We start from the raw sequence: 27,734 nt of genomic DNA, 5'->3' as shown, positions 1-27,734 counted from the left end.
ACCACCGGTGCTGCCGCGCAGCGCCCCGCCTCGCGCTGGGCCGTGCGGTGGAGAGGAAGCACGGCGGGCTGCCCAGCACGCACGGCTCCAGCCACACCTGTAACTGGTGCTTTCTGCCTGTAAGCCAAAACACTCCTGTTACGAGCCGGGCCTGCCCTGCGGGTTGTGCAGGGAGAGAAAGGCAGCTGGTTGCTTCGCGCAGACGAGGCCGCGTCTCCTCGCTTAGCGCAGATGCCATCATTGCGAGCGGCCGCTGAGCTAGCGTGTGACGGCACTTCACCCCCGGGCAGAGGAGCTCGACGCACCCTCCTTTCTTGTACACGTGTGTCCCCATGTACATGCATGTCTAAGCAGCCTGCATGGCGCCTCTGCGAGCCACCGCTGGCGTGGCCACGTCCCCACGCAGACGCTTGGCGATGCTGCGCAGTGCCTGCGCACCGGTCCGCACCTCTGCCTCCGAGTTCTTGGCGCTCGAGGATTTGGAGGGGAACTTACTGTGCTTTTGGGGGCTGGCTGTCGTTTTCAGTTTGTTTGTGTTTTTTTTGCTGTTTTGTGCTTGTTAGTAATGTTTCTGCAGCTCCTGTTTCCCCTTCCCGTCCCAGTCCTGTCCTTAGCGTTGTCTGACACATTGGGGTGAGGCTGGTCAGTCAGGAGGCACCCAGGGGGCAGGGATCTTTGGGGAGGCACAGAGGCAGCACTGAGCTGAGGGTTTCCTATCAGAAAGAGTCGGGACCAACCAGTGGGTATCAGCCCAGGCTTAGGAACAGGTTGAGTCTCCGCTGGGGGATGGAGGCAGGTTGGATCCAGGGGCTGAATGCGGAGCAGGGCCCTGAATCGGCTCGCTCTCAGTGGAGCTCTCGCAGGAGGGTCTGAAGGTGTTTGAGATCGGCGGCAGGAGAGCGGCCTGCTGTCTGTCGGAGCATGGGAGGGCTGACAGGGCACTGCCTGGAAAGCTGGGGAGGCTCCTGCTGCCCAGCTGTTTCCCCCTGAGTATGAGATGGTGATGCGAGACCCGAGAGAGCTGCACTCCCCCGTGTGAAACCTGTGCTGGGACAAAAATAAAGATCAAAGGTGGTGGCCATCCAGCTCAGCCCGGGTGCTGAGAAGAGCTGGAAGCGCTGCTCCAGTGTTTCCTTTGCTGGGTGAGGGAGCGGAGCCAGCCACGGGCACTGCCCGGCTTCAGCTGACGTGATCCGTAGAGGAGCAATATGTCTTCCATTGACCCTGCCGTCTTGGTCATGCTGTACCTCTGAATTTTTGGTCTAAGAGGCTTGTAGAACGTAGCCATGACCTGCAGACCTGCCGTTAGGGCTCTGCTAGGCAAAGCTCTGCAGATCTCGAAAGACAGCCCGGCTTTGTCCCATCTGGCTTTGGAAAGGTGCTGCCAGCCTTTCTTTGTGAGTTTGTCTAGCCAAAGGGAGCCAGAGGGTTCATCTAGCTAGTTTATTCTGCTGTTTCGTAAAGCAGTCAAAGGTTTTAAAGGACTTGGGAGAGTTGGTCACCTGCCTCCCACAAAGTTTTGCTAGCAGTTGGGTGAAAATGGGAATGGATGGAAGATCGGAGCCTGGAGTGTCTTGGTGATGGTGGAGATTGTGCTGCAGTTTGCAGGAGGAGACTCCGTAGGTGCTGCCTGAATGAAAGCCGTTTGAATTAAATCCGTTGTGGTTTAGAAGAGGACCTGTAGGCTCCTTTGCAGCCAGATGTCCCAGGGCCCAGCAGGCAGAGTCCCCGTCCTGTCCCCAGCGGGAGGTGGGGAGCGGGAGCGTGCCGGAGCGTCCGCGCGGCTCGGAGAGGGGCGAGCCCAGCACATCTCAGCTACCCTGTCCCAGCCCGATCAGCACAAACAATAACTTTTTTTTCCTCTTTAGATTTATGTTGGGTTTTGTTTTTTTATTAGCATGAAATTTTTTACAAAGTGTATATTTTATTTATTTTTTTTTTTTACTGTTTTCTGCAGATTCTGGTCTGAGCAGCCCTCTCAGTGACCCTGAGTTTGACTTTGAAAGTTAGTTCCTGTGTGTTTTTGTTCCTGTTGGTTTCATTTTTTCCCCCATTACTATTTTTTTTCCTCTTCTGTCTCTTTCCTTTCCAATTCTGTTTCGTTCCTGTTATTTTTTTTTTTTGCCGAATTCTCTGTGTTCTGCGGTGTTTGCCCATCTCATCCCCTTTTCTGTGCCATCTGTTTGTCTGAACCGCGCTTCCAGTTTTACAGTACCAAACAACAGGCCTTTCGCAGGACAAGGGCAGCAGCGCAGAGCCCCCGGTAGCAGCGTGGGACGCCGTCCGTCCTTCTGTGTCTCTTGCTGTCTCGGGAGAAAGACCTGGCTTTCAGAGCTCCCTTTTCTCCCCGTTGTCAAAGCCGTTTCATTCCTGAAGCTTGGCTAAGTGTCCCTCGGACGTTTTCCCCGGGCAGAAAGCCGCCTTTTGTGCACCGGTGTGTGAGCGTCGTGCGTGTGCGCGCCTGTGTTCTTGTGTTTGTTGCTTTGTAACGCGGGGAAGGAGAAGAGCGGAGCCGCAGCTGCCGATCCCCTCTTTGCAGAGGGCCGCGCAGCCGCCGTTCCCCATCTGTGGCAGGTGCCCGGTCCTTGGCACCAGCCTGTGCCAGGAGCGCAAAGACCAGCGGCCTCTCCGTGGTGCTCCGCGGCCCCTGGGTTTCGTGCCACGGTGGTTGTGCGAGGACAACGGGCTGTGGCCCGTGTCACAGATGTTAGGGTGACGTTTCTGGCCAGTTGGCTGGTGCACGGGGAATCAAGTCTTTTGTGATAAGATTAGAGAGATTGAAGTGATTGACATGGTAGATGAGACCGGCTCTGAAAGACTTCATCCCCTTTAGAAGCCAAGATCCCAGCTTTGCTGGGTGGGGGTGGGCTTGTTTTTTTTTTTTTTTAATTATTTTTTTAAATACTGGGCAGGGAAGTAGATGTGAGTGAGCTGACAAACATGAAGGTGCTGCTTGTGCTCAGAGATGGGAGGGCTGGGACATTTTTGCGAAGAGTTTAACCCAAATATCGGTCTCCTTGGTATTGAATACCCCTGTCCATCCTGTCCCAGGCCACCTGCCCCCTCCCCTCAGCCCTCTTTCTGTAACGGAGAGGCTTGCGTGGTTTTTTCCAAGCCACGCTGATCCCCGGCTGAAGCTCAACCCCCACCGCAGAGGGACCTGCGAGCCGTTTCCCTTCGTGTCTAAAACAGTTATTGAATTAAAGCAGACGAAGGAGGCCGGTACCCCTGGGAAGTACCGCTCCTGGCTCGTTTGGTGTCAAACTCCTGCTGGAGGTGGGGGCAGGACGTCGGCCAGCACGGAGACAGAGCTGGTTTGCAGGAGCTGGTCACACCAAGGGTTTTTTTCCTGGAGCTTTTATAAAGGAAAATTGTGAAATGGCTGTAAGGGGAACGTGGCTTCTCGTTCCCGATTGGCACAGTGGGCCTTCCCCGGGCAGCCCCCTCGCTCAGGGATTGCTCCATGGCTTCCAGGCCAGAGAATCTGGGGACATTTTGCTTGCTTGCTTGTTATTACTAGGTTTTCTTCTTGTGGATTTTTTTATTCCTTTTAACTTATGTCTTCATCATTTACGGCACTGTGTTTCTAAGCACGCTTCAGCAAATAATCCCGAGGTTTTTGCAGCAGTCAGGTGGTGGCAGCTGGGCCGAGAGCCGCCCCCGTGCCGCCCAGCCCGGGGGTGAAGCGGTCGGTGAGGGGGTGGCCCACAGAGGTCTGGAGCTGGTTTATGGAGTTAGGCCTGGCTTTGCTCTAATGCTGCGGCTCTGGGTATGTTTGCTGCCCTCTGCAGCCCTTACTTTCAGAGGCAGGAGGACAGGCACTGAGAACAATGTTTATAATATTAACTTGGTTTGGTCTCTGACTGCTGGCATCTCGGCCAGCGTGGCCTTCCTGTCCCCTGCGGGCAGGGAGAGGAGCAGCTCCTCCAGACACCTCTTGCTTCGGTACTGGGGTGGACAGCAGCCGCCTTCCAGTCCAGGGTGGGAAGCAAAGGGGAAATTCTCCAGGTGCAGTGGGCTACAGGACAGCAAGAGACTGAGCAGGAGCTTTTCCTCCCTGAGCTGGGAGACGCTCTGCCCTTAGCTCAGCAGAGTAGGATGGAGCCCCCAGAGCACTTTGAGGTTATTTTTGTGGCCTTTTTTGGTGTATTCACCCCCACTTCTATTTCCAGCCAGACTCCCTTGTGCTGAAAATAGATGTCCGGTTAGCTTAGGAGAAACCTGCTGGCGTGGTGGCTCAGATCCCTGCTCCGAGGCAGACGCGTCCTGTCCCCAGGCCTGGGAGAAGCAGCGTCTCTCTGGAAGTCACTGTAAAACTGAGGATGTCATGCTTGCTTTGCCATATCTGTGCTGAGTTTTCGGAGTATCTGACCATGCTGCTGCCACCGCCGCTGCTTTGTCACACACCAACACCCACGGGGCTCGAAATTCTCCCTGGCTTCCATCTCTTCTCCACTCCTGTCCTTCTCACTGGGGGCACTGCCCCCGGCTTCTCGGCATGCGTCTGGCCCTGCCTCTCCTGCTGTCGTTTGTAGCGGGACCGGCTGGCAGACAGCATGGGAAGCCTTTGGAAAAACAGAATCCAATGCAGATGAGCAAAGCACGGAGCGCTTTTCCACCTCGATTGGTAGCGTAGCTGTTTGAGGTGCTAGGACGGGAAGGATCCCTGCTCTTCCCAGAGCTCCAGCCGCCCCTCTCGGAGCAGGGTGTGCAGATCAGACTGCAGACTGGGTCAGCCTTCGCCGCTCAGCCCCACGCGTGGCTGAGGTGTGTCTTCGGCCTGACCGGTCCCGCACAGCGCGGCCCTCCCGCTGCCAGAACCTCTCGGGGAAGATGGAGCCTGCTCCCGGGCAGTTCTGTGCCGCGATACCAGGACAGGCGCTGGTGGGAATGGGGAGGGCAGCAGGCAAACCAGGTGGATGACACATCGGCCTCCCCGGCCTGAGAAGGGGCAAGGGGGTCTTTTCCCTCTCCATCACGAAAGGTGACGGCATCCCCGGCAGAGCCCGCGATGGGGTCGGCCCAGCCTGCCCTGCGGGTGGGAGAGGGAGGGCGAGGACAGCACGGTGCTGGCCGCCTGCCGCAGAAGGAGCTTCCTCCACCGGCCATGGGCGGGAAGAGGAGCCGGTGCTTGGCGTTCCCATACCTGGCCGCAGCCTTGGTGTGGTGCAGGTCAGACCGCTGCATCCCTGAGCTCACCGAGAAGCTTACAGAGCCGATGTTGAGCGAAGGACAATTCCTGAAAAGCCTCCCTCGCTTCCCCCCATCTGCATTCCTCTGCCCTGCCCCACGTCACCGTGGGTGGCTGGGTGCCTGCCCCGTCCCTTCTTTTGTGTTGGAGTTTGTTTGTGATCCTTGCGGGCGCTGTAACATTTGCTGCGTAGGTTCCTCTGGCAGCGTTTGCTCATTTTAAGTCCATTATTGGAATCGCTAACACGCATCTGTTCTTCGGATTTTCCTTTTTGTTTTGCTCTGATTTACACATTGAAAATGGGGCCATCATGAGAACACTCTCATTTTACTGTTTTTTTTTGCTTTTTTTTATTTCCTTGATTTTTATTTTTTACTTCCAAGGACACAATTTCGAGCCCTGAATTCTTCTCTTCTAACCTCCCTACTTTCATTGCAGATCTTACATTGTAATTTTTTTTCTTTCCTTCTTTCTTCTTTCTTCTAAAATGTGCAACGATTGTGAATTTTAGTTCTTATTAAACGAGATTCTTTTCCTGCTGTCTTGTCTTCTAGGTATGCTCAGCCACCCACCAATCCCCGTTTCCGAGCTGGCTGAACACACCGAGCATCTCAAAGCTAATGATAACCTGAAATTGTCCCAAGAGTATGAGGTATGAGCAAGACGGAGTGCTGTGCATGGGTTTGCAGAGCCAGGGCATTAGGAGATTCAGACAGGTCCTCATCCAGATAAACACAACTTCATTTTAAGGATCTGGTTAGTTGAAATAAAAAAAAAAAGCTTTGCTAGGTTCAGTTCCAGATGATAAAAAAGAAAGGGGCTTGGTCTGTGAGCCGTTCCTGTCCGCAGAACGGGGTCTGAGCTCCCGTGGTGACGGAGGATGCGTTTCTGGAAGATGCCTGCCAGGGAGCTGGGGCGGGGAGCAATCCTTGGGGAGCGCCTGGGTCTCGCTGCTGAGCACGGAGAGCAGCGGGCCAAGGATGCGATGCCCAGGCTGAGGTAGCTGAAGTTAGGCGAGATGAACAGCGAGTCCTCCACAGCTGGCGTGGTGACAGCCACGGAGCTACAGCTGAGAGAACGAGATGATTGTGCCCTTCTTGGCTTGCCTGGGGGTTTGTGCTCATTTTTCTCCACCTTGCTCGTGTTTGGTTACTCAAACGGGCTCTTGCAGGCGACCAGCCCGGCAGAGCTGGACTTGCATTTCCAGTTACCATCTGGGCTGTACAACTCCCGCTTTGCTGGGGCTGACGCGTTGGGCCAGCCCCGCGGCAGACCGAAGGGGGAAGATGGAGAGCATCACAGCCTCCGCGTTCCCGCTGCCGCTGCGCAGCACGGCATCCTTGTCGCCAGACGGGGAAGCGTTGTGCGTGTGCGCAAGCCTGCTCCTGCCCGCTCGCGGTCCTGCGGTGCATCAGCACTGGTGAAATCCCAGTGCGAATGGCCGGTGCTGCTGGGGCCGTCGGTGTGCGGGTTGCTCTGATTGCAGATTGAATGTTCAAAACATAAAATGCCCCGGTATTTTTAGCCTAATAACCAGTCTAGCCTGCCCGGTTGTGTTTGCAGGCAGAGAGCGAGGGGATGTTTTCTGAACAAAGGACCGGTTCTGTGATGCTTTCTCCCCGGTCCGGCACGCGCGAGGCAGCTCTGGACTCCTCCGCACCCGCGAAGGGGGTGCTGCACGTCGCAGAAGGCGCGTTTGCTCCGCCGGAGCCTTTCGCCCCGCGCTGGGAGCAGCAGCCCGTTAATATGCTCCATCCCAGATTTCAAAGGCTGGTTTGCGTAACGCAGTATCCCCAGTGCCCTGGCTTTGTTCCAGCACAGCCTCCTCTGGTGGGAGAGCCGGAGCTGAACAAACACCGCTAATGAAATGAGTGCCAGGCGAGATGAGAGGGGCAGAGAGCAAACAGACGCGTTGCAGCAGTACAAATACCCGTTTGTTAGAAATGCTCCGCAGCGAGAGCGCGGGAGGAGGCTTGTGCTGTGGGCTCCGTACCGGCGTGGCCACCGCGTCCGGAGCGGAGCGGTGCCGGGGGCTCTGGGGTGGGCGCGGGCAAGGCGGTGGGAGCAGGTGCCTGGCCAGGGCCCTGCGAGCTCTGAAGGACAAATCCAGGCGGGCGCGCGGGACCCCGGCCTCACCGACCGGAGAGGGAGAGCCGGCAGCGGGGAGCACAGCTCGGCACGCTCCTGCCAAGCCTCCAATTGCCGCAAACCCCTAGGGCTCTGCAAAATGATGAAGGAATTAAGCCCTTGTTTTATTTAATTCTCTGGCTGAGGATTTAGAGGTAAACGTAATTAACCTAATTTCCATATCTGGGACAGCTGGACTTTAGGAAAAAAAAAAAAACCAACCACCAAACCTGGCATAAATCACCAGGAGAGGCAGAGGGGCTTTTTCTCGCCAGTGTATTTCATTGTTTGCTGCTTCATCCCTTCTAGGAAAAAAAAAGCCTCGTTGATTCCGTTCCTTAGGGCCGGGGTCTTTACCCCCTCTCTAGGGGGATGTGCTGGTCCTGCCCTGCGGAGCGTGGAGCCGGCTCCCGTGGAGCTCTCTCCCTCCCTGCTGCCCATGACAGCCAGGTTTTTCCCTGATGTTTCACATCCTGCTTCCACATGTGGTTATAAACCTTGTCCTAGCTTAAACATCTTCTTCCCCAGGTACAAGTGCTCACCAGACACCGGTATATTTATGCGCTCTTAATCGTCGTTTCATTTAACCACGCACAGATTTAGCCTCTTCATCATTCTGAAAATACATCCCGGGGCGGTTGTTGCTGTTCTCTCCCGATGGCCGGCCGTTTGTCAGTGTCTGGGCGCGGGGCTGTCACGAACCCGGTGCAGCCTCGGCGGCAGTGCCGCCCAAGGCCTCGCTAGTGCAGCCTGCAATCGCGCCGATGCTTTTAGCATGGGGTTGCTTTGCATCGTGGCAGAGGGGGGGTTACCTCAGGTACCGCTCCGGGTGCGCCTGGGGCCAAGGGAGATGGGACAGCAGCGCCCTGTGCCGCTGGGCTGGGGCTTTTCCACAGCAAAGATTGGGTCCTGAGGGAAGGAAACAGTGAATGCTGCGGTCCTCAGCTAGATCTTCAGAGCTGTGATCTGTCTCACGCAGAACGAGGTATTCAGAGCTTGATTTGCTCCCTTTCTCCTCGCTGACTCCTGTTTTCTCTCCCGGTTCCTCCAGTCCATTGATCCTGGCCAGCAGTTCACCTGGGAGCACTCCAACCTGGAAGTGAACAAGCCCAAAAACCGCTACGCCAATGTGATTGCCTACGACCACTCGCGCGTCATCCTGCTGCCCATCGAAGGTACCGTGGCATCTCTGCTCCTGCGGGGTGGTGCGGGGCTGGAGCTGCTGCAGGGAAACGTCGCACACGCTCCTCTCCCTTCCCTGTTACCCTGTGTTGATATTCCTCTCTGAACACCTCCCTCAGCTCAGCGAGCAGGAGATACCTCTGTAAGCCAGGCGTTTGTTAAATTCTGGTGACTGATGTATCCCCTGGAGCTGCAATCTCTCATTTCAAGGGCTGGTTTATCAAGAAAACCGCCTTCCCTTTAGCTGGAGATCCCCGCTCGACGCGTTTCTGACTAACAGGAGGAATTCAGACCACGTGGTGCTTTAGAGAGAGCGGGAACAGTGGGTGGCAGCGAATGTGGAGCGCGGCAGAGGAAGGAGGAGTAAGCACAGGGCTAATTGTACAAATGTGAGCGTCAGCAATGTAGCAAAGACGTGGCTGCTGACTTGGACAGATGTAAAGATTACTCCTGCAGCTCCTGCTGCAGTCCTGGCCCCTGAAAGGTTGAGAATAAGAAGAGGTTAGCGTTGGCCTGCTAGGTCATCAGTTGTTTCTTGAGCTTCTTATGACGGTGCAGTCAGAAAATTCACGTTAAATTTCACAACTCCTGGCTCTTAGAGTTGCTTTGGTGCACATGAGGATAAGCGGGGCTTTTGGCGGAGAGGAGATGGAGTTTCACAGAGCACCTGCTTTGGTTGCTGCTGCTGGGGTAGCGTTTGGGTTTCATCACCTCAGGTTCTGTGTGACTGTGCCGTACGGATAAAGCGTTTAAGGGCAGTCTGGCATGAACGCAGAGGTGAATCAGAAACCTTCATGATGAGGGAATTGCTGGAATAATCTCCCGCTGCCGAGGTAGCTCCGAGGGACACGGGGAACCGGAAGAGCTGTTCCCGAGATAACAACAGCTCGTGGTGATTTGCCAAAAAGCTGCACAAATCTGGGTTGGTCTTGTCTGCCGTTAGAGGGTTTTCAGCGTTCTCATTCTGGAGATGGCTCTGTTCTGGCTTCTTTTCCTTTGAGATTAATATTGCATGAGCCCAGGAAAGCAAAGTCTTTAAAAAGTTGCCGTGTCATTCGGGGAGAAGAGCACAAGTGTGGAGATGAGGGACGCGTTGGGCTGGTCGTGACTCGCAGGAGCACAGCGGCGTGGGGCTGAAGCCTGGCTCTGCCCCGGCGCCATCGCCAGGGACCGCTGGGGCAGGTGTGACGGGCCAGGGTTTCCTTTTCAAGCATCTGAGAGGTTCTGGCACGTCTTGGCTGGCGTGTTCTTTCCCACCAGGAAGGAGCCCCCTCTGTGCTGAGGGCTGGAAGATGGAAGAGGTTGGAGGAATTAGTTGTTGCTTTCTCTTTGTTTTAAATTTGGATTTGCAAGGCTACAGACTGTTGCTTGGTCAGGAAGAAGTAGTGGCTTTGATTCTGTGACTTGGCTGCAACTGGACCTGTCGCACGGCGGAACATTGCGGGAGCTCACAGCCACCGTTTTAAATTACAGAGCGGACCCGAGGGTGCGGAGGGGAGATTAATTCCGGAAGCTCAGTCTTGATCATGTTCCTGCTGCTGCTGCACAGCCACCTTCCCTCCCAAAATTTCAGATTGGGAAGGAATGGGGGCAGGGAACCCTCCAGAAATTTAATCAAAAGCCATTTCTACCAGCAGCTGAAATTACCGAGTACCCTTGAGGACTGGCAGGCAATTCAGCGCGGGTTGCCCTGCGCCAGCAGAAGCAGCAATGTCTATTGCTACGGCAGGATGAGGACGAGTGACCCAATTCCATATTGGTACCGCTCCCCCCCGAGACAGGAGTTAAACGTTCTGCGCCGAGCTAATCATGGGTTCGCAGAACCCTGCCGCCCCTGCCAGCCGCTCTGCTGTAATTAGGAACGGGCCAAACCGCCAACAGCGCCGCTCCTCCGTGCCAATCTCAGCAGCTCTCTACAGCTGGACCTGGACATCGGTGCTTGCCAGTGTCCATTTTAGTTTCAGAATCACCCTCCTCACGCTGGCAGTGCCTCCTGCCTCTCTTCTCGAACCCCTCGAGCGAGGACGCAGGCGGGCAGCTGGAACCCAACAGCCTGGAACTCATGCGAATGGAAGAAAAAAACCACTCCTAAAAATGACAGCGGACAATTTAAAGCGAGTCTAAGCCTGTAATTTCAAAGCCCTTGCTGGCTGAGTCGAGCCTGGTTTGATTCGTTCCTTTGCCCAGCTGCAGCTGGCTGCCTGGGGTTAGGCTGTGGGCTGGGCATTGCGTCGCCTGGGCGCGTTCGCCGCCCGGACTCGGGGCGTTCTGGCACGGGGACTCGGTTCTGTCCTGGTTTTGAGAGCAGTGAAGCAAGAGCCCTAGGCCGGGATTTTTGCTCCTGTTAGCAACACCAGTAAGGTGACCGTGGTTTCAAGACTTGGTAGTTGGTCTCTTTCATATCTTTGGCAAGAAGTTATTTGTCTCCCTGCAGTGCAGACCTGCGGGGCAGGAGCCTCAGCTGGGAAACACTCACAAAGAGCCTGTTGCTCCCAGCCACGAAGGCTCTGGTGGTTTTGCAGGAATTATCTCTAACAGCATTCCCGCAAAGATCTCCTCGTGCTTCCAACTCTCTCAAGTCCTGCGCCACTAACGTGCCCTTCTGCTGTAACACAGGAATTGTGGGCAGCGATTACATCAACGCCAACTACATCGACGGCTACCGGAAGCAGAATGCCTACATCGCCACGCAGGGGCCTCTGCCGGAGACCTTTGGGGACTTCTGGAGGATGGTGTGGGAGCAGCGCTCAGCTACCATCGTTATGATGACTAAGCTGGAGGAGAAATCACGGGTAAGGTGCATGAGAGGGATGACTAGTTAGTCATGATCCTAGGGGACTGGGTTGGGGAACAGCAAATCCCTTTGGTCTGCAGCCTGCGTTCATGTCAGTGGGGGATTTCTGCCTGCTTTGCCAGCACCCTGAAAGTTCAGTGACTCACTGCTTTTAAAAAACCAAACCGTTCACCCTGGAAAGCTGCAGCCTCCTTTGCAACTCCAGGAGAGGACACTCAATCCCAGTGCATAACTTGTAGGTGCCTCGAGGAGTTAATCATGGGGCAAGTTTCAGTTCAGTCCTCTTGCTTAACAAGCCCAGTACATCCACTCTGATCTTCAGGACGGTTCCAGTCTGTTGTCCACATGATTGATGTGGTGCATCAAAGCCTGTGCTCAGTCAGTAGGAGCTTCATGCCAGGTCCGTCCCTATCGTGGTGGTGGTGCTCTGGAAGGACGTTTCTTGCACCTCCCCTCCACTTTGCGACCTGGCCAGCTTCACCTGTAACAACATCAGGGGGGTTCTGGAGTGAGCTTCTCCTGCGGCGCAGGGTTGGTCCCAGCGCTGAGCAATGCCTCCTGTCTTCCAGATAAAGTGCGACCAGTACTGGCCGGGCCGAGGCACAGACACCTATGGAATGATTCAAGTGACGTTGCTGGATACCATTGAACTGGCAACGTTCTGCGTTCGAACATTCTCACTTCATAAGGTGAGCTTTCTCCTGCTCCTGGAGGAGGTGGGCTACGGCACCCTCCGTACACAGCACGGGCAGGCTAGGGCGGGTGCTGGTACCTCACGTTACGCTTGGTGCCCTTTTGTCTTTGCAGAACGGCTCCAGTGAGAAGAGGGAGGTCCGCCAGTTCCAGTTCACTGCGTGGCCTGACCACGGTGTGCCCGAGTACCCCACCCCCTTCCTGGCGTTTCTGAGACGGGTGAAAACCTGCAACCCCCCTGATGCTGGTCCCATTGTGGTGCACTGCAGGTGATTTCCTTCACCCAACTCTTCCCTCTGCAAGGGAGGTGGAAGTTCAGGACGGTTGAGTTGCACCTGGGAGACGTGTACAGTCTCCCAGTGAGTGCGCAACGGGCGAGAGCTGTCCTGTAGAGTGGAGTCCCAGCCAGCATCTGAGGAGGATACGTGAGGTTTCCACTGAGCGCAGAATTTCCCGAGATGATGAGTGGTTTAGTTCGCACCCAATCGCTCAGATCTTGCTAGCAACGGGAAGCACCCCGTGCGGTGCTGGTGTCTGCCTCTGCGTGCGGGGCTTGGTTCTTGTCACAGCGGGAGAGGAGGAAGATGGAGCGCAGCCGAGGAAGCTGCTGGGCGTTGCTGCGCCGGTGCTCGGGAGGCAGAGCTGCCTCGGCTGACAGAGTGAAGGAGAGGGGGGTTTGAGTGCTGCGGCCGTTCTCATGGTGACAAACTGAAGGCCCCCGGAGGCAGCTGGCGTTCCCTAATTCAATTTCCAACCCAAGGAGGAACGCTTGCAGCCTCAACATCGATCAATCCCTGCGTTCCTCAGGAGGGTGCAGAGGAGCCTGCGGGTTACTGGGCACCGAGGAGAGACAGCTGAATTTTGCAGGCTGCTGGGGGAGGCTAATCCTGCCTCTGCGAGAGGATGCCGTTCAAACAGTCTTTGTAAGCGGGCAACTTACCGCTAACCTTGCAGATGGCAGCTACCGTGCGCCTCTCAGAAAATGAATAAAGAGAGCTGTCAGCTCGCAGCGCGCGGGAGCCGGCTCCCAGATCGGCTGCTAAGTTCTTGCCAAAGCTCCAGTTGCCTGCTCGGTTCAGGTGTTAGGCACTCTAATTAACAGAGATCAAGGGGCCTGGTGAAAAAAGGGACTGCATTGGAATAGCAAAAGGAAACGCTTTATTAGCAGCGGCAAACGCACAGAGCCTGGGAGCCCTGCTGATTCACAAATGCCGTTACACACAACTTTGATGTCACCTCAACGCACAAAAACATTCAGGAAAAGAGGTGACGCATGCTACTCATTACAGCATCAGTGGTTTCTCAGCTGCTGCAAGATCTGAGCGATTAAATGTGCTTTTTAAGCCCTCAGATCGCGCTAGCCCTTTGTTCAGGCCTCCAGCCCCCCGCCTGGAGTTGTCACAATTGTGCGGCTGCCAGGAGAACTCCCGGCCCGGGGCCGTCACAGATGGAGAGGCAGGAGAGACGGGGCAGAGCGGTGTGGAGGGGCAGTGGCACGTCACCAGAGGCGACTTTTCATCTCGCGGCCTGTCCTCAGGTGACACAAGACCAAACTTGGTCGGGGAAGTTTTTGCTGAAGCGAAGCAAAGCCCCGCGTGTTGCGCACGCTCCGGGGTCCTGCTGCATGCAGGCGGGCGCAGGAGATGGGGACCCTTCGTCCGCTGCCTCTCACTGCTGCTGTGGCAGCGCTGGCCCCGGTGGGGTTCAGATAAACACCTTCTCAGGATCCAGTGCAGGCTTTACTGGCCCCAGTGCAGCACTGGAGTGACTGGGAACAGCAGTGGCTTTGGTGTCACCACCGTCCCTGCCCTCCGACCCGGTGTTTTTAAACTGTGTCCAGAGCAACGCGCTGAGGCGAGCAGGCAGTAGCACCACCAGCACCAGTTCCACTGGGCAAGTTCCTGTAATACAACAGAATTCATGGGATGGCCGGCCCCACACATTTGGATCTGGTTTTACTGGTTTTGTGGCAGTGGATAAATCCGCACGCGTGGGCGGCCTTTTGGAATATCTTTCTTCCGTGGCAGAACAGTCCATCACTTCATTTTTTTCCCTTTTCTTTCCAGCGCGGGCGTTGGCCGGACCGGCTGCTTCATCGTGATCGATGCCATGCTGGAGCGGATAAAACACGAGAAGACGGTGGACATCTACGGGCACGTCACCCTCATGAGGTCACAGCGCAACTACATGGTACAGACGGAAGACCAGTACAGCTTCATACACGACGCCCTGCTGGAGGCCGTTGCTTGCGGCAACACGGAGGTCCCAGCCAGGAACCTCTACACGTACATCCAGAAGCTGGCACAGATCGAGGTCGGAGAGCACGTGACGGGCATGGAGCTGGAGTTCAAGGTAACGGGAGACGCTGGAACGGGGACAGGAGGCTCTGCGTTCCTCCGAGGAGCTGTGTTCTGCTGGCACCTGTGCGTAGCAGAGAGGAAGTCTTTGTGCGGTTGATGGGAACTTTTTGTTTCCATGTTAGAAAGTAATTACTTTTCTGATTTATGCTGCCACAGGTCCCAGGGGAGAAAACTACCTGCTGCTGCAGGAGGGTTGGCTGGTCATTTCAAATCCAGATTGAATTTGCTCGCTCTTTAAATTGGGTTTTTAAGCTGCGGGAGGGGCAGGGGGGGGCGTGTTTCATGGTGTGTTTTTGTTGTGGGTTTTTTTTTTCTCTCCTTTGAAAGTTTGACTGAGGGAAAGGTCTCAGACTCTGTCCTCACCCTAAAAAAAAAAAAAAAAAAGAGGGCACACAAGGCAGAACAATGTGGTGGAACATAGAGGGCAAATTGAGTGGGCTGGCACAGGGCTCAAGCAAATTAAAAAAAAAAAAAAAAAAACCCACACCAAACAACTAAAGAAGTGGTTGTGCCTGTGCTTTGCCTTCAGCGCCTTGCCAACTCCAAAGCCCACACTTCCCGGTTCATCAGCGCCAACCTCCCGTGCAACAAGTTCAAGAATCGCCTTGTCAACATCATGCCGTACGAGACCACGCGGGTCTGCCTGCAGCCCATCAGAGGGGTGGAGGGCTCGGACTACATCAACGCCAGCTTCATTGATGGCTACAGGTAACGAGCACCCCGCTGCCCCGCCGCGTGCGGGGCTGGCTGTGCCTGAGGACTGACCCTCCCGGGGATGGCCAGCAGCCCACGCGCAGACTCACACACAGGCTTCTGAGCAGCTTCAGTGTCTGTGGGCTTAAAATTACTTATCCCCTGAAGCAACCCACCCCTGCTCCAGCTGCGGGGCCTAAACGCAGCGTGGCAGTGGGGGTGGGTTTGCCATTGGGAGGTTGCTAAAAACAGATTAGCCTTTTTATTACTTTTGTGATTGGGGGATGGTGCGGTTCTGACAGCTTCCCACAGGCAAGGTGCTGCAGCCGGAGGAGCCGAGCCCTCCGCTGGTGTGCTCAGGGCCTGGCGAACAAAGCAAGCCCATCCCACGGCCCCTCACCTCCAGGCTGGCCCTGGCTGTGGCACCAGGGCTAGGGCCTCCCCGTGCCTGGCAGTTGAATTCCTGGTGCTCCTCAGGGCCAGGACTCATGGATTCTGGGTCCGAGAATCCAGCATGTTATTCCTTACTCCATACAGGGCACCATGCTGGCGCAGTCTGGATTTACTCCTTGGAAACAGTATTTGGAGAAAGCTTCACCATTGGGATTTTTTGGGGGTTTGGTTTTGTTTGAGGGGTTTTTTTGACCATTAGCACCAAAGACCCCTCCGGCCCCTTTAGACCTTGCACTGTTCCAGTTCTTCCCCAGCGTTTCCGTTTGTTTTCCTGCTCTCCAGTTTCTGTACGCCTTTCCCAAAGCTTCTGCCCAAGCAATTCTCCGCGCCCCCTTGACTCACCCCCTGGGTTTGGGCTCTCTTTCAGGCAACAGAAGGCATACATTGCCACTCAAGGGCCGCTGGCAGAGACCACGGAAGATTTCTGGCGGATGCTGTGGGAGAACAACTCCACCATCGTCGTGATGTTGACCAAGCTTCGCGAGATGGGTCGGGTAAGTGTGCACTGAGGACAAGGATGGGGGGGCCTGCAGCACACGGGCTAACGGAGACCTTTCTCCCCTCCTGGCAGGAAAAGTGCCACCAGTACTGGCCAGCGGAGCGCTCTGCCCGGTACCAGTACTTCGTAGTAGATCCCATGGCGGAATACAACATGCCCCAGTACATCCTGCGTGAGTTCAAGGTCACCGATGCCAGGGTAAGCACTGCACGTTGCGCCGTCTGTGCTTGCGACGGTTACAGCTGGGGCAGGAGTGGGGCAACTCATGCAAGAGGGAAGGTGGCTTACTTAAAACCACCAAAGGGGACTTTGGCATGTCTTGGCTGCCGTAGGAGAGACTGAGGGGTAAAAACTTTGTCTGGGGTTATCATCAGTGGAGAGCTGAGTTGTGTGAGAAGCAGAGCACACAAACACAGGTAGGTTGTGCTCAGTATCTTCTCTTACACACTGAAAGGCATTTTCTAACCTCTGCTCGCGCTCACTAATCACAGTAGTGAGTCTCTTTTTCTGGGAGTGCACCAAGCTTTTGGTTTTACTTGGAGCTTATTTGAGATGAGAGCAGAAACGACTATCAGAAAATGTGCACTGCTCTGGCTTTCTGAGGAGCCACCCTTGCTCAAAGGGGCAAATTCACGCAAGTAATCGTAGAGTCAAGGTCAGATCTCTCCTCTGAAGGAACATTTCTGTACCTTCTGAAATTTGTTTAGCAAATGTAACGCTCCTCTCCCAGCAGAGTCTTTGAGGCTGCCAGCATTGTAGCACCTGATAATTCTATTTGCAAGGTTGCGAAGGAGGATGGCTCATCACTCCTGGTAGAAGGAGATTTATCTTCCTGTCAGCTGTAATTCTGACACTGTGGCAACTGTTCCTCAAGATGGATCGAGAGGCCATAGCCTCACCTTGACTGTTCCCTCGCTGCAGCCTCCATCTGTGCAGGCTTTGCAGCGGTCAGAGCTTCCAGCACCCCTGCCAGGGTACGGAGCTGTGCTGGCAGGCTGGCTCCAGCTGCACCGTCAGGAGCTTCGTCCTTAGGGATCCATACAATAGATCTTGTTTCACTTGATTATAACACCACCTTGGTTCAACTTTTTGTGCCCCTTAATAATGAACTAGCAACAAAATGGATGGGTTTGGTTTTTTTATTCAGGATGTTTTATATATTCCTACTTTCTCCCCGCAGGATGGTCAGTCACGAACTGTCCGTCAGTTCCAGTTCACTGACTGGCCAGAACAAGGCGTGCCAAAATCAGGAGAAGGCTTTATCGATTTCATCGGCCAGGTACACAAGACCAAGGAACAGTTTGGCCAGGATGGCCCCATCTCTGTCCACTGCAGGTAGGCACGCGTGAGTGGAGAAACATCTCATTCATCTGAGGATGCAAAAGAGCAGAAGACATTACAATCCCACAGCTGTCTCCCTCCTTCCCCACCCCATCTCTGCAGGCACATTTCGTAGGGGTGTCTGGATGGGGTGGTGCTTCTGCCACCCCAACTCATCTCCTTCAGCCCTGGGCTCTGCCTTTGCCCCTTTCTGCCCAGGGGAGCTGTGAAACGCTGATGCTGTGAAGGAGATGAGAACCCCAGTGCTAATCAGTATCTGATCTGCAGAATTAGAATTTTTGTAGCAGTTCCGCACCTCAAACACTGCTGGCTTGTGTTTACTGACAGAAAGAATTGTCCCTACCCCTGGGCAGGAGAGGATATTATTATTATTTAATTTGAAAAGCCTAATGTTACATACTAGTAATAATTTTCCCATGGAATGCTTTTGATTTTATAAATTTCCCTTTCTCAGACATCAGTCAAGTCACACTCCCTGGCAGTTTCACTGCTTCCTCCCTCCCAGGGGCTGGACTGAGCCGCTCCCGTTCTCACGCGTTCATGTTCACAGGACACGGCTCAGCATCCCATAACCTCAGAGTTTAGGAAAGCATTCCAACACTGTAACATACAATTTCCTTTTTTCTTTTTTTCCCATTCCTGCAGCGCTGGTGTGGGCAGGACCGGCGTGTTCATCACATTGAGTATCGTCCTAGAAAGAATGCGTTACGAGGGCGTTGTAGATATTTTCCAGACAGTAAAGATGCTGCGAACACAACGGCCTGCGATGGTGCAAACAGAGGTAAGGGGAGCGGGGAGCCCGGCCTCTGTCACCGTTCAGAGGATGGAGTGGCAGAGCACCGCGGCTGCAGCCCAGTCCCTGGGCTGCCCTGACTGAGCCAAGCGGGCTCTTTGCCTTTCTAAAACCTTACCTGGAGACTAAGCAAGGCTGCACTGCTGATTTGGCTTAATTAAAAAAAAAAACAAACAAACAAACCAAATACCCTTTGCTATAAAGTCTCTTAAAGATTCCATCCCAGCCTGCCACCCTGATTACCCCACCTCTAAACAGAGCCCATGCTGGCTGCAGAGCTAGAACGGCCAGCGGCGGGATGCCTGCTGTCGCCGAGATGCACAGACAATGAAGGAAAGGGATCCCCTTTCCCGGTGGTTCGCAGCTCTCCATTTGCAGAGAACAAAAGAGCCCGCACACGGTTCCTGCACAAGCAGGGCAGGCAGGGCCGGGATCCAGAAGAGCCGGTTCAGAGCTCTGAAGCTGCCTCTCTTTACCCTTCGCAGGATGAATACCAGTTCTGTTACCAGGCAGCTCTGGAGTACCTGGGAAGTTTTGATCACTATGCAACATAAAAAGCCATCCGTTGTGCAGACTCTACCAACCACTTAAGTCCTGGAAGGCCTCTTTTGACCCAGGAGGAGTGCTTGAACTTACAAACTGAATCCGAAGAAGTACCTTTTCATCTGGACAAAGCATCGGGGAGCAGGGGGAAGGAGCGGGAGGAAGACCCCTTCGGGAACTCCATGTTGTAACCTGGACCGTGAAGAGGCAGCTCAGGAGGTTGCTGAAGGACTGCTTTAAGTGGTGAACTGCTCTTGTTACCTCAAGTGGTGTTCGCTGTGGAGGACGTATGGACATCATGAACCAGATCCAAAAGCTAAAACACGCCTTGCGAAACGTTACCGCTGGAGAAGGGAAGGAAACCGCCTTTGGTTACATCATTAGAGTTCAGTTTATTTACTAATCTAGTTGGCAGTCTTTAAAGGAAGTCACTTGCAGCACTGAAGGTGTTCTGTAAAGACAGGAAAAGGAACTAAATCTCAACACTTAGGGTCAGGAGTTCTTCTAGCTGGAGTCTTAACAACCTCGGTGTGAACACTGGGATGATTCTGGGCTTGCAGGCACCTCGCAAACGGCACTCACTGACCGGCCCTGCCACGCCAGAGTTTTCTAGCTCACATTTTGAATACTTGGAACATTCCTCATTTCTTCTAATTCCAAAATTTATTTTTTAGGATATTTAAAATTATAGACCGAGAGCGAGAGGTACAAACCCCAGACCTGGCTGTGTGGTGTCCCCCCACCTTGCACAGTGGTGGGACAGGGAGAGGTGGCAGCTCCCCCGGGCTGGGTTTGCTGGTGCCTGGTTCTGTGTCTCCCCCGCCCCGATCTCAGCACCCCCAGCTGCCGCAAGGCATCACTCCGAGCAGCGGTGGGATGCCCCGGTAGAGAGAGGCAGCCTCTTTCCCCTTCTCTTTGCACATTCACACCCCCACTTTGCTGCAAGCAGCTGCGCTGCCCCGCGGTTCCAGCCACAGAAGGCCAGGACACCCTTCCAAAATGTATTTCCAGTAGCCCACTGCTTTTTTTTTTTTTTTTTTTGCTGCCACCCCCTCACCTCCGCCCCAGCGGCTCTCCGGGAGCGATGCAGAGCTGCGCTCAGGACTGCCCCGCTCCCACGGCACGCCGAGCCCCCCGGCACGGCTACGAACGCGCCCCAGCTGTATGAGTACCTGGGAAAGGTGCATTCAATGGCATCAACTGTGAGTGGCTTTCTTTAAAGGATCGATGTAACTGTAACAAGTGACATTACTTTTTTTTTTTTTTAAATAGTGTATTTTTTCCTTTTTTTAAAAAAAAAAAGACAAAGAATATCAGTCAATGAATTTAAAAGAAAAATTTGCTTATTTGTTCATATTATGTTCAAAGACAGTCTATTTTTTCACTGTAGAAATGTTACGTGTAATGGCTGTGATATATAAAAAAATGCGGTGCAAATTGCTACTTCTACATATTGCTTTTCTACCATTTAAAAGGTTTAACTTGCTCATGTAAGAACAAAACGTCCTTTCTGGATTTTTTTTTTTTTTTTGGGTTCTTTTGTTTTCGATCGCAGACATATCCAGTGTCCCTGGAAGGGCCAACTCGCTCCCCTCCAGCCGTGGCCGTGCTGCCCAGTCTCACCAGGGCCAAGGCTGAACTGGGAGATGAAACAATACCAGTGTCTTAAGCTGGCTGAAGACAGAAGGACGGCGATTTCGGACCACGGCACACCCCAGCGCGCACAGAGGGGTTTTTACCATCAGAGGTGTGCGGTGGGTGACGGCCCAAGCCTGTCTGTGCGCTGGGCTGCAGGGACAACGCTCTTGCAAGCGCAGGCGACGAGGCGGCGTCTTGCAGTCGTGCGCAGAGGACAGCACGTCTGGGAAAAGACGCGCTGCCCTGAACACTGCTTGCCTGTGACTTTTCCTTTTTTTATTTTTCTAGAAGGGGTAATCACGGCCATCAAGTGCTACTCAGAAAACCCCACAACAATCTATTTCCTGTCTTCAACTGATTTAAAAAAAAAAAAAAAAGATTAACTAAAGGCTTCTTCAAGATTTTACTTCTTATTTGTGTAAAAGTTGCCCAAATTTCTAAGTATGTTGCAGCAAAATCTTACTGGACGAGTTGGGGGGAGGGGGGAGGTTTTTTCTTTGTATGAGAGCAAAGTGCTGTTGCTTTCACACTGTTATTTCAAACTGAAACAGTAAGTGGTTTTCCTACCACTGTGTATGTAGATATATTGACTTTGTATTAAAGGAAGATTGTCTGAAAGGCCTGGCTGCAAACCTCTTTGTTGGTAGGAGCGGGCAGCGAACGAAGCAGTCGCTCTGCGTCACGCAGCGACCGCAAAAACCTGTCCAGGGGCGCCCGCGGCCAGGCAGCGGCTGCTCTCCCCGTGCTGTGCTCAGAACAGGGCACCTGTCCCGGCCAAACGGGACTGCACGGCATCGGGCTCACCTGGAGAGCTTTGGGCCACGCAGCTGCAGTGCCACAGGCGCGTGGTGGCTGCTGGTGCAGGTACAGCAGCGGGGACTCTGGCACGAGCATCCCCAAGACCGCAGCTCAGGCCAGAAGCCACAGTTGCGTGGGTTACGCCTGCCTTGAGGTCAAAAACCTTTGGTGATCTCCGCTTCTGCTGAGGTGTCCGTGCTTCCCACCCGCGGGGCAGCAGCTTCACCGGGCGCAGATCCCGTCCCCGTGCCCGCCCAGCCTGGAGCGAGGTGGGAAGCGGTTACCAACACCCAGAGTTACTCCAGGTGCCATCCTGGCTCTGAGGGGCAGCTCCAAGCCTGCAGGCAAGTGTTAAAAAATCGCAGTGAAGGAACAGACTTGCCCAAAGCAGGAGGCAGCGCGAGCCAGAGCCCCGTTTGACGCTGGTGGCTGCGGCCGACGCTCTCCCTTCTGACGCTGCTTCAAGTTCCCAGCGAGAGGAGAAAGCGGCTCCTCCGCTGCCCGCAGAAACCCGTGCCCCACGCTGCCGTAACCTGCAACAAGATGCGGGGGCAGTGCTGAAAGCAGAAACGGAGCTGCCTTCTCCGTGCCAACATGAACTGCTTAAAAAACTTTGTCCAGCTGAACCAGAGCCTAAAAGCTAAACCGCGGGCTTTAGGAGGTCTTGTGCTACCAACGACAGGTAGGCTCAGTCTGGACTGAGCTTCCCGCTTCACCCTGTGGAAAGGCAGAAAGGAGCTGAAGAGGGGAAGGCTGGCGAGGGGCCGGGTTTCGGGAGGACGCTGGGAACATTCTGTATCAGGGTCGGTTTTTTTTTCCCCTCCCCTTTACAGATGGGCTGTGCCAGCACAAACCCTCTCTCCCTACTACAGCAACACCACCAGCAGCGTTTTGCCTTAAGCTTAAAGAAAATTAAAAAAAAAAATATTAGCAGGTTAGCACAGAGCTGTGATCAAACACCAGGTGAGCTGTGAAGCCAGGGAGTTACATCACCCTCAAAATGCTCTTACCCCACGGGATCGATGGAGCCGGGGGAGCCAAACAAATATCAAACAGCAGCAACCCTGATGGCACAGGGAAAAAGGAGAAAGAAAAAAGAAATCTGGTTTGTAATCATGTCTCGTGTATGTGAGTACCTGCAGGCAGCTGCATGAATGGCAGTGATTTCTGACTCCTCATTATCTCCTGGACTCACCATTTGTAGCACCGAGTGCCACAGATCAGCCATGCAACGCAGGACGGACACCCTTCATCAGCCTTACAGCAATCAGTGCGTTGATTTTTGACGCTCACTTTATTTTATCATTAGAAGGAAAACCTGATATTTCTCCCTACCTCCTCCTATGCCCGCCTGCCCTCCTGCCCGCTCAGCGACGCTATTCTTGTCTCTCGGTGATGCTAATCGCTCTCACCGCCGCTCTCCAGTCTCTTATTTTTGTTCCATCCTTTTCTGAGCCGGTGCGACCGTCCCCCGTGCTGAGATGCAAACCCCTTACCGAACAGAAATACATCCCACAGGGAGTCCGGGAAGGTGAGCGACAAAGAGAATTGGAACAACAGCTGGGAACTAAGTAAATCTTTCCAAAAAAAACCCCGCCGGTACAGTAGGAAGCCACTCAGAGAAGCAAATACAAAATGAAATCTCAGCGCAAAAGTGAGGCTCACAAAAGCTGCAAAGACTTACAACGACCCCGCGTCTGTCATGAGGCTACAGCAGCGGTGATGGTCCTACCACAGCTCCTCTTGGAAGGTCAAGAAACACAAGGATCATTGCTAGGAAAAGCTTATTACCACCTTTGCCTTCCAATTTCCATTGTGTCCCCCCATGCCAAACAGCAAATCCATGAGAAGATGTTTAAGCCGAGTCTGTAGCCGCGGTAACAGCCCCCGCTCCCTCCCGCCGCTCGCACCGTGAGGTGAGGTCAGGAAGAGCAGTGGGAGGAAAGAGGCAGCAGGGCCCTCTGTCCCGGGCCGACGGACACACCGGGATGCTCCGGAGAAAAACACTGCACAGGAAAACCTACCTGAGGTGTCTGGATCTGGCCACCCAGAGAAACCCCCGCTGACAAGGAAGGGCGCAAAGACACCCGTCACCCATCGACACCTCTGTGGGTCCCTGCAACCAGAGCAGGCCGGGCCGTCTGGTTCGGATGTACGCTGTAACCAAAACAAGATGCTGGGTGGTCTGGGGGGAAAAAAGCTCACGTCACTCAGGGCCAGGCAGGGGCTGACAACCATCAGAGCCAAACGGCGCTGGTCCTTGTGCTGTTGGATGCCCACAGACCACAGCAGGAAAGCCCTGACGGCCCGTCAGCGAAGGGCAGGTACCTGTTTAGGCCAGGACGTCCTCAGAGGCACCACGAACGCTCTGAAAAACCAGCACAGCACGTACCAGGCCCACTGCCACGGCCCTTTGCTGGTGCTCACAGCTGCAGAAATTACATCCGAACTTGCGGTTTCTGAAAGCGACAGACCGACGTGCTAGCGGTGTAATTAAACATAAACAATTCCAGGCTTCAGGATGTGCGCGGCACCGAAAGAGCAAATGAAACCGGAGTTCTTGCGACAAGCGCAGCCTCTCAGGGCTCGCTCACCAGCCAGCGCCAGCCTGGGCCCTGGCACCCAGCTAATTTCCTTTTATTTCAATTAAACACTAAGCGATGGCCCATTAATGCCCACTTTCAGTAGGGAAGGCTCTTGTTTCTTATTGATCCAAGGGTCTTTTTTTAATCTCTGTGTCTCACTCTGTCTTTAATACGAGCTCTGGCAGCGGTGACAGCACGTTTATTAGCGATGCCGGCACGCAGCGGAAGGAGTCAATCATGGCGGGGAATATTTTTACAGAAAAGAGCCGTCACCAGGGCTCCGGCTCTGCATGGACGCGATTCCGTACAGAGGATCGGGGTTAAAGCACTGGCAGGGGGTTTACAAGGGAGTCTGCAGAGCCCTGTTTCATTAAAGGTGAGAGAGACATCGGGAACGGCGCCCAATCCACCCCTCCAGAGCAGCTCGCGGTGCGGCTCGCCTTACGGAGAGCGCGTCCAGGGCGCAGTGCGTGTTTTCTCCGAGGAGCCGTATCCCACACCGCGGGTTCAGCCCGAGGCAGCCCCGGCAGGACTCCGAGCTGACCCCGGCCCCGGGGACCCCCCGGCCAAGCACCCGCGCAGGCACGGACAGTGCCCACCCTCCAGCCCCTCGCTGCGGCCTGGCATAGGCCTCCGCAGCGCGCGGATCTCAAGGCGTTCCTGAGATCATTTCTAGGCAAATCCTGAACCGATTCTTTTAACAGTTTAATGAATGTCCCTCTAAGCCCTCTCTCCTCTCCCTTGCATGTAACTCTCTGTTTATGCCACATCCAAAGGTCAGTTCTGAATTACTCCTGCTCTGCTCGAGCGCAGCTGCTGAAGGCCACCAAGCCCCGAGCCCCCTCACCAGGGCGGCCTGCAGAACCCAACCCACGTCCTGGCACATGGCCACCCCACCCTGCCCACCCCATCCCCAGGCAGGGGTCTGGGGGACGTCCCGCCGGGGCCGTGAGGGGCACCCGGACCCCCATGGCCCACCCGGTGCTGCTGCACGAAGCTGCAGCTCCCCGCGGCGAGGGGCCGCGGGCCGGCTCACAGCGGCAGAGGCGCTCAGAGGAAGAGAGCCCGGCTCGCCCCAGCTCTCATTTACACCACGCTGGGCAAAGCCAGCTCCCGCACCAGGCTTAATTCGCAATGGCCTGGATGCCGAATCGCTAAGGGATCGATTTGCTTTTGCCCCTCTGCCTCTGCACAGGCCCAAACACAAGCCCCTCCAGTCCCCTGCAGCAGAACAGAGACTTTAACACAGACGTAACTGTAATTTATGTTCTGGAGGAAAAGGAAAAGCCTTTCTTGGTTTACGGAATTACCCAAGTGGCAAAGCAGCTCCCAGGCCAGGGGAAATTCTTCATGTTACAATGTGCTTTAATTATACCGAGAGAAGCAGGAACAGAATGAGAAAGCAATTCCTTCTGCTAAATAAGATGGAGAGGAACTGAACAGATGCAGAACTGAAATGGAAAAAGTAAATACCCTCGCAGGCACTGAGAAAATTGTCTGACTATCTCAACAAGTTCATCCATCGGGAAAGGGATACAGGAGACTGCTCCCACATTTCCTCAGGAGGAAGCCAGACCAAGTTCAGTCGCTGCCATGGCAGTGTCCCCACAGGCAGCGGACAGGCCACCTCCGCAGCGGCACAGAAACTCGCTCTCCCCTCGCAGCAAACCCTGCGCTGGCACAACGGGAGCTGCAGCCCGAGAACCGTCACAGCTTCTCCCTGCACCCGAGCGGCAGCCCCTTCTGCGGGCTCTGAGGGAGAATACCATCACAGACTCGTTACACTTCAAAAAGACCTCCAAGACCATCAAGTCCAACACTGGCACGCCGAAAGCCTGCGCCCCACACCTCTGACTCCAGGGACGGCCCTCGGGCCCCGCCCTGCCGTCGCCAGCGTGCAGAACTGAGATGCCCCGAATGTTCCCTTTGTGGGCTGGCAGACATCAACGGCGCGGTGCTGGCCAAATCGGGCTGGGTTCAGCAGGGATGGACCCATCGCACGTCCCCATCACCAAATCCATCTACTCAGAGACAATAACACTCGGTTCGCTCTGCCCACACCGACCTCCCGGCTAACAGCAGGACTGGGACGCAGCTCTGCCAGCAGCTGAGACCCAAAAGACAAATCTAAGTTTGAGTCCCAACTGCATCTGTGATTTCTTGTTAGAGATGACACAGGAGGTGTTAAACACGGGCTTGGAAAGGAGACAGCCTCACGTCCCAGCCAGCGCGTGAGGAAGGCCAGGGAGGCGCCGCCCCTCTGCTCTCACCGTGGTTTAAACATCCCGGGGTGGAGGGGGGGCTGTGTTTTAAGCCGCATTTATGATACCGCAAATAAAGAACATAGAATTACAAAGAAGCTGAAGAAAGCACTGTCCTGGTGACCGAGCAGGGCACAACCACGCAGCCCCAGACAAGGCAGCGATCGCTTTAACCTTCACCCGTGCACACAGCCGCATCTGCCTCCTGCCCTTGCAGTAACCATGTGCGATAAAACCAACTCCCTCGACCATTCCAAACCCAGGAACGCGGCTGGAGCTCGAGCAGCAGCGACACATTTCTGTTTATTAGCAGCGCGCTCTCTCCAGCCGTTTAACGTGTGCATCCCGCTCCATCTTCAATCTGCCCGGTTTCTGCGGTGTCCTTATCCACTCCGCGCTCTCTCTACGCGCCAGCGGTAGCTCCGGATCCCTCTGCAGGACAGAAACCAGCCCGCGATGTTGCTATCTCATCACGCCGTTATCTCTCAGAGATCGACACGCGCACTTCCCTTCCAGTCACCACGGAGATTCCCGACGAGGAGTCTGGGGCTCCATCCATCCGCGTGCTCATCGGCGACGCGCGCACAGCGCACACGTCCATGCAGATGGCAGCTCTAGATTAATGGCTTACACAAGGGCTTTATCCCAGGCTTACTAAGGACAATAAACCCCTCAAAAAAAAAAAAAATAAGTGTCCAAATGATTAAAAAAAAAAAAAAATCTCTTTTCTTTAAATACATAACATTCTGCCCGAGCTGCCTGTAAGGTGTTGTTCAGGAAACTGCTGAACACGCCTAACTCAGGTTCCACTTCCACCAGAACCTCCAGCCATCTCCTTCTGGTCTGGGGAGCCAAGCGCTTCCCAGCAGAACGACTGCCGGCCCCACGGCACGGGTGGGGATGGCACGCTGGTGTGTCTGGGAACAAAGAACGACTCAGACTCCGTCTATATATATATATACAGATATATTTTAGGGCAAGAAATGCCCTCCTTAAGGCTCAGGAGGTGTCTACCTACGCGTGAAGCCTCAGAAGAAGGAGGGTGGGGTGGTTCCGGTGCCTTCCCGGGGTCTGTGGAGGTGCCTGGAGGAGGCAGCTGCACTGGCAGCAACACCGAGGGCCCCGGGACTGCAGAGCTCCCAGGCTCCACTGCAGTTCCTGCGTTTCCGGGATTCACCATTAAAATAAAGGGAGGTCCCGCTCTTCCAGATAAAGGGGAGTTGTGAGACCTTTCCTCGGCAGTTTATCGTCCCAAACGCTTTGGCTCTGGTTTGGATTCAGCTGTTCCTCACCTCACGGCAGCACCAGGCCTGGACCAGAGCAACTCCCTTTGCTTCCCTTGGCCAAACCCAGACAAGATCAGGGGATGGACAAAGCAATCCAGTGGAAATGTGCATTTGTGGTTCCCAGTTTTAATTCAGTCCCTTACAGAAACTCATTTCTGCCAGACGTCAAAGGCACTTTACATCTGGGGAAGCCGAAACACAAACAAAGCGCCGGAGCACTCACCAGCGACCTGCAGCCGCGACTCTTCCAAAAGGACGGGACGGCAGCGAGCGAAACAGCAGCAGAGACCTTCTGCTTGGTTTGTTCATCCATCCAATCATTTCAAAACAGAGAAAACTGAAATTTTCCATACTGCTCCGTTTAACGGACAGAAGAGGACACAGCAAAGATTTACACACGTTCCCCTAAAACGTGGGGGAGGAAGAGACGGCGAAATTTTCGTATCATACGCATCCATCTTCCCTTCCTCCAAAACACTACAATGAAACGGAGCTGG

At 54.5% G+C, this 27,734-nt stretch overlaps 1 protein-coding gene across 11 annotated transcripts in view; it reads left to right on the top strand.

Moving 5' to 3' along the window:
• Window positions 1-20,925, top strand: part of PTPRS (protein tyrosine phosphatase receptor type S) — a 157,507-nt gene extending 136,582 nt beyond the window's left edge. For 6 of the 11 annotated variants that reach the window (XM_086767701.1, XM_086767710.1, XM_086767704.1 and 3 more), the window contains 13 exons: window positions 1,958-2,005; window positions 5,746-5,843; window positions 8,370-8,493; window positions 11,117-11,292; window positions 11,864-11,983; window positions 12,102-12,256; window positions 14,054-14,339; window positions 14,877-15,055; window positions 15,861-15,987; window positions 16,065-16,190; window positions 17,173-17,327; window positions 17,979-18,114; window positions 18,612-20,925. In XM_086767701.1, the coding sequence (XP_086623827.1) occupies window positions 1,958-2,005; window positions 5,746-5,843; window positions 8,370-8,493; window positions 11,117-11,292; window positions 11,864-11,983; window positions 12,102-12,256; window positions 14,054-14,339; window positions 14,877-15,055; window positions 15,861-15,987; window positions 16,065-16,190; window positions 17,173-17,327; window positions 17,979-18,114; window positions 18,612-18,680 (1,799 nt within the window). In that variant the 3' untranslated portion in view covers window positions 18,681-20,925. The remainder of the gene's footprint in view (window positions 1-1,957; window positions 2,006-5,745; window positions 5,844-8,369; window positions 8,494-11,116; window positions 11,293-11,863; window positions 11,984-12,101; window positions 12,257-14,053; window positions 14,340-14,876; window positions 15,056-15,860; window positions 15,988-16,064; window positions 16,191-17,172; window positions 17,328-17,978; window positions 18,115-18,611) is intronic. The other 5 variants (XM_086767711.1, XM_086767709.1, XM_086767707.1 and 2 more) reach the window with 1 other exon arrangement.
• Window positions 20,926-27,734: the final 6,809 nt, after the last annotated feature.

This window comes from Chlamydotis macqueenii, chromosome 26 (assembly GCF_036417535.1).
Source record: "Chlamydotis macqueenii isolate bChlMac1 chromosome 26, bChlMac1.mat, whole genome shotgun sequence".
NCBI lineage: Eukaryota > Metazoa > Chordata > Aves > Otidiformes > Otididae > Chlamydotis > Chlamydotis macqueenii.
Note: the sequence above shows the minus strand (reverse complement) of the source record. Positions and strands in the feature narration are given on the sequence as shown.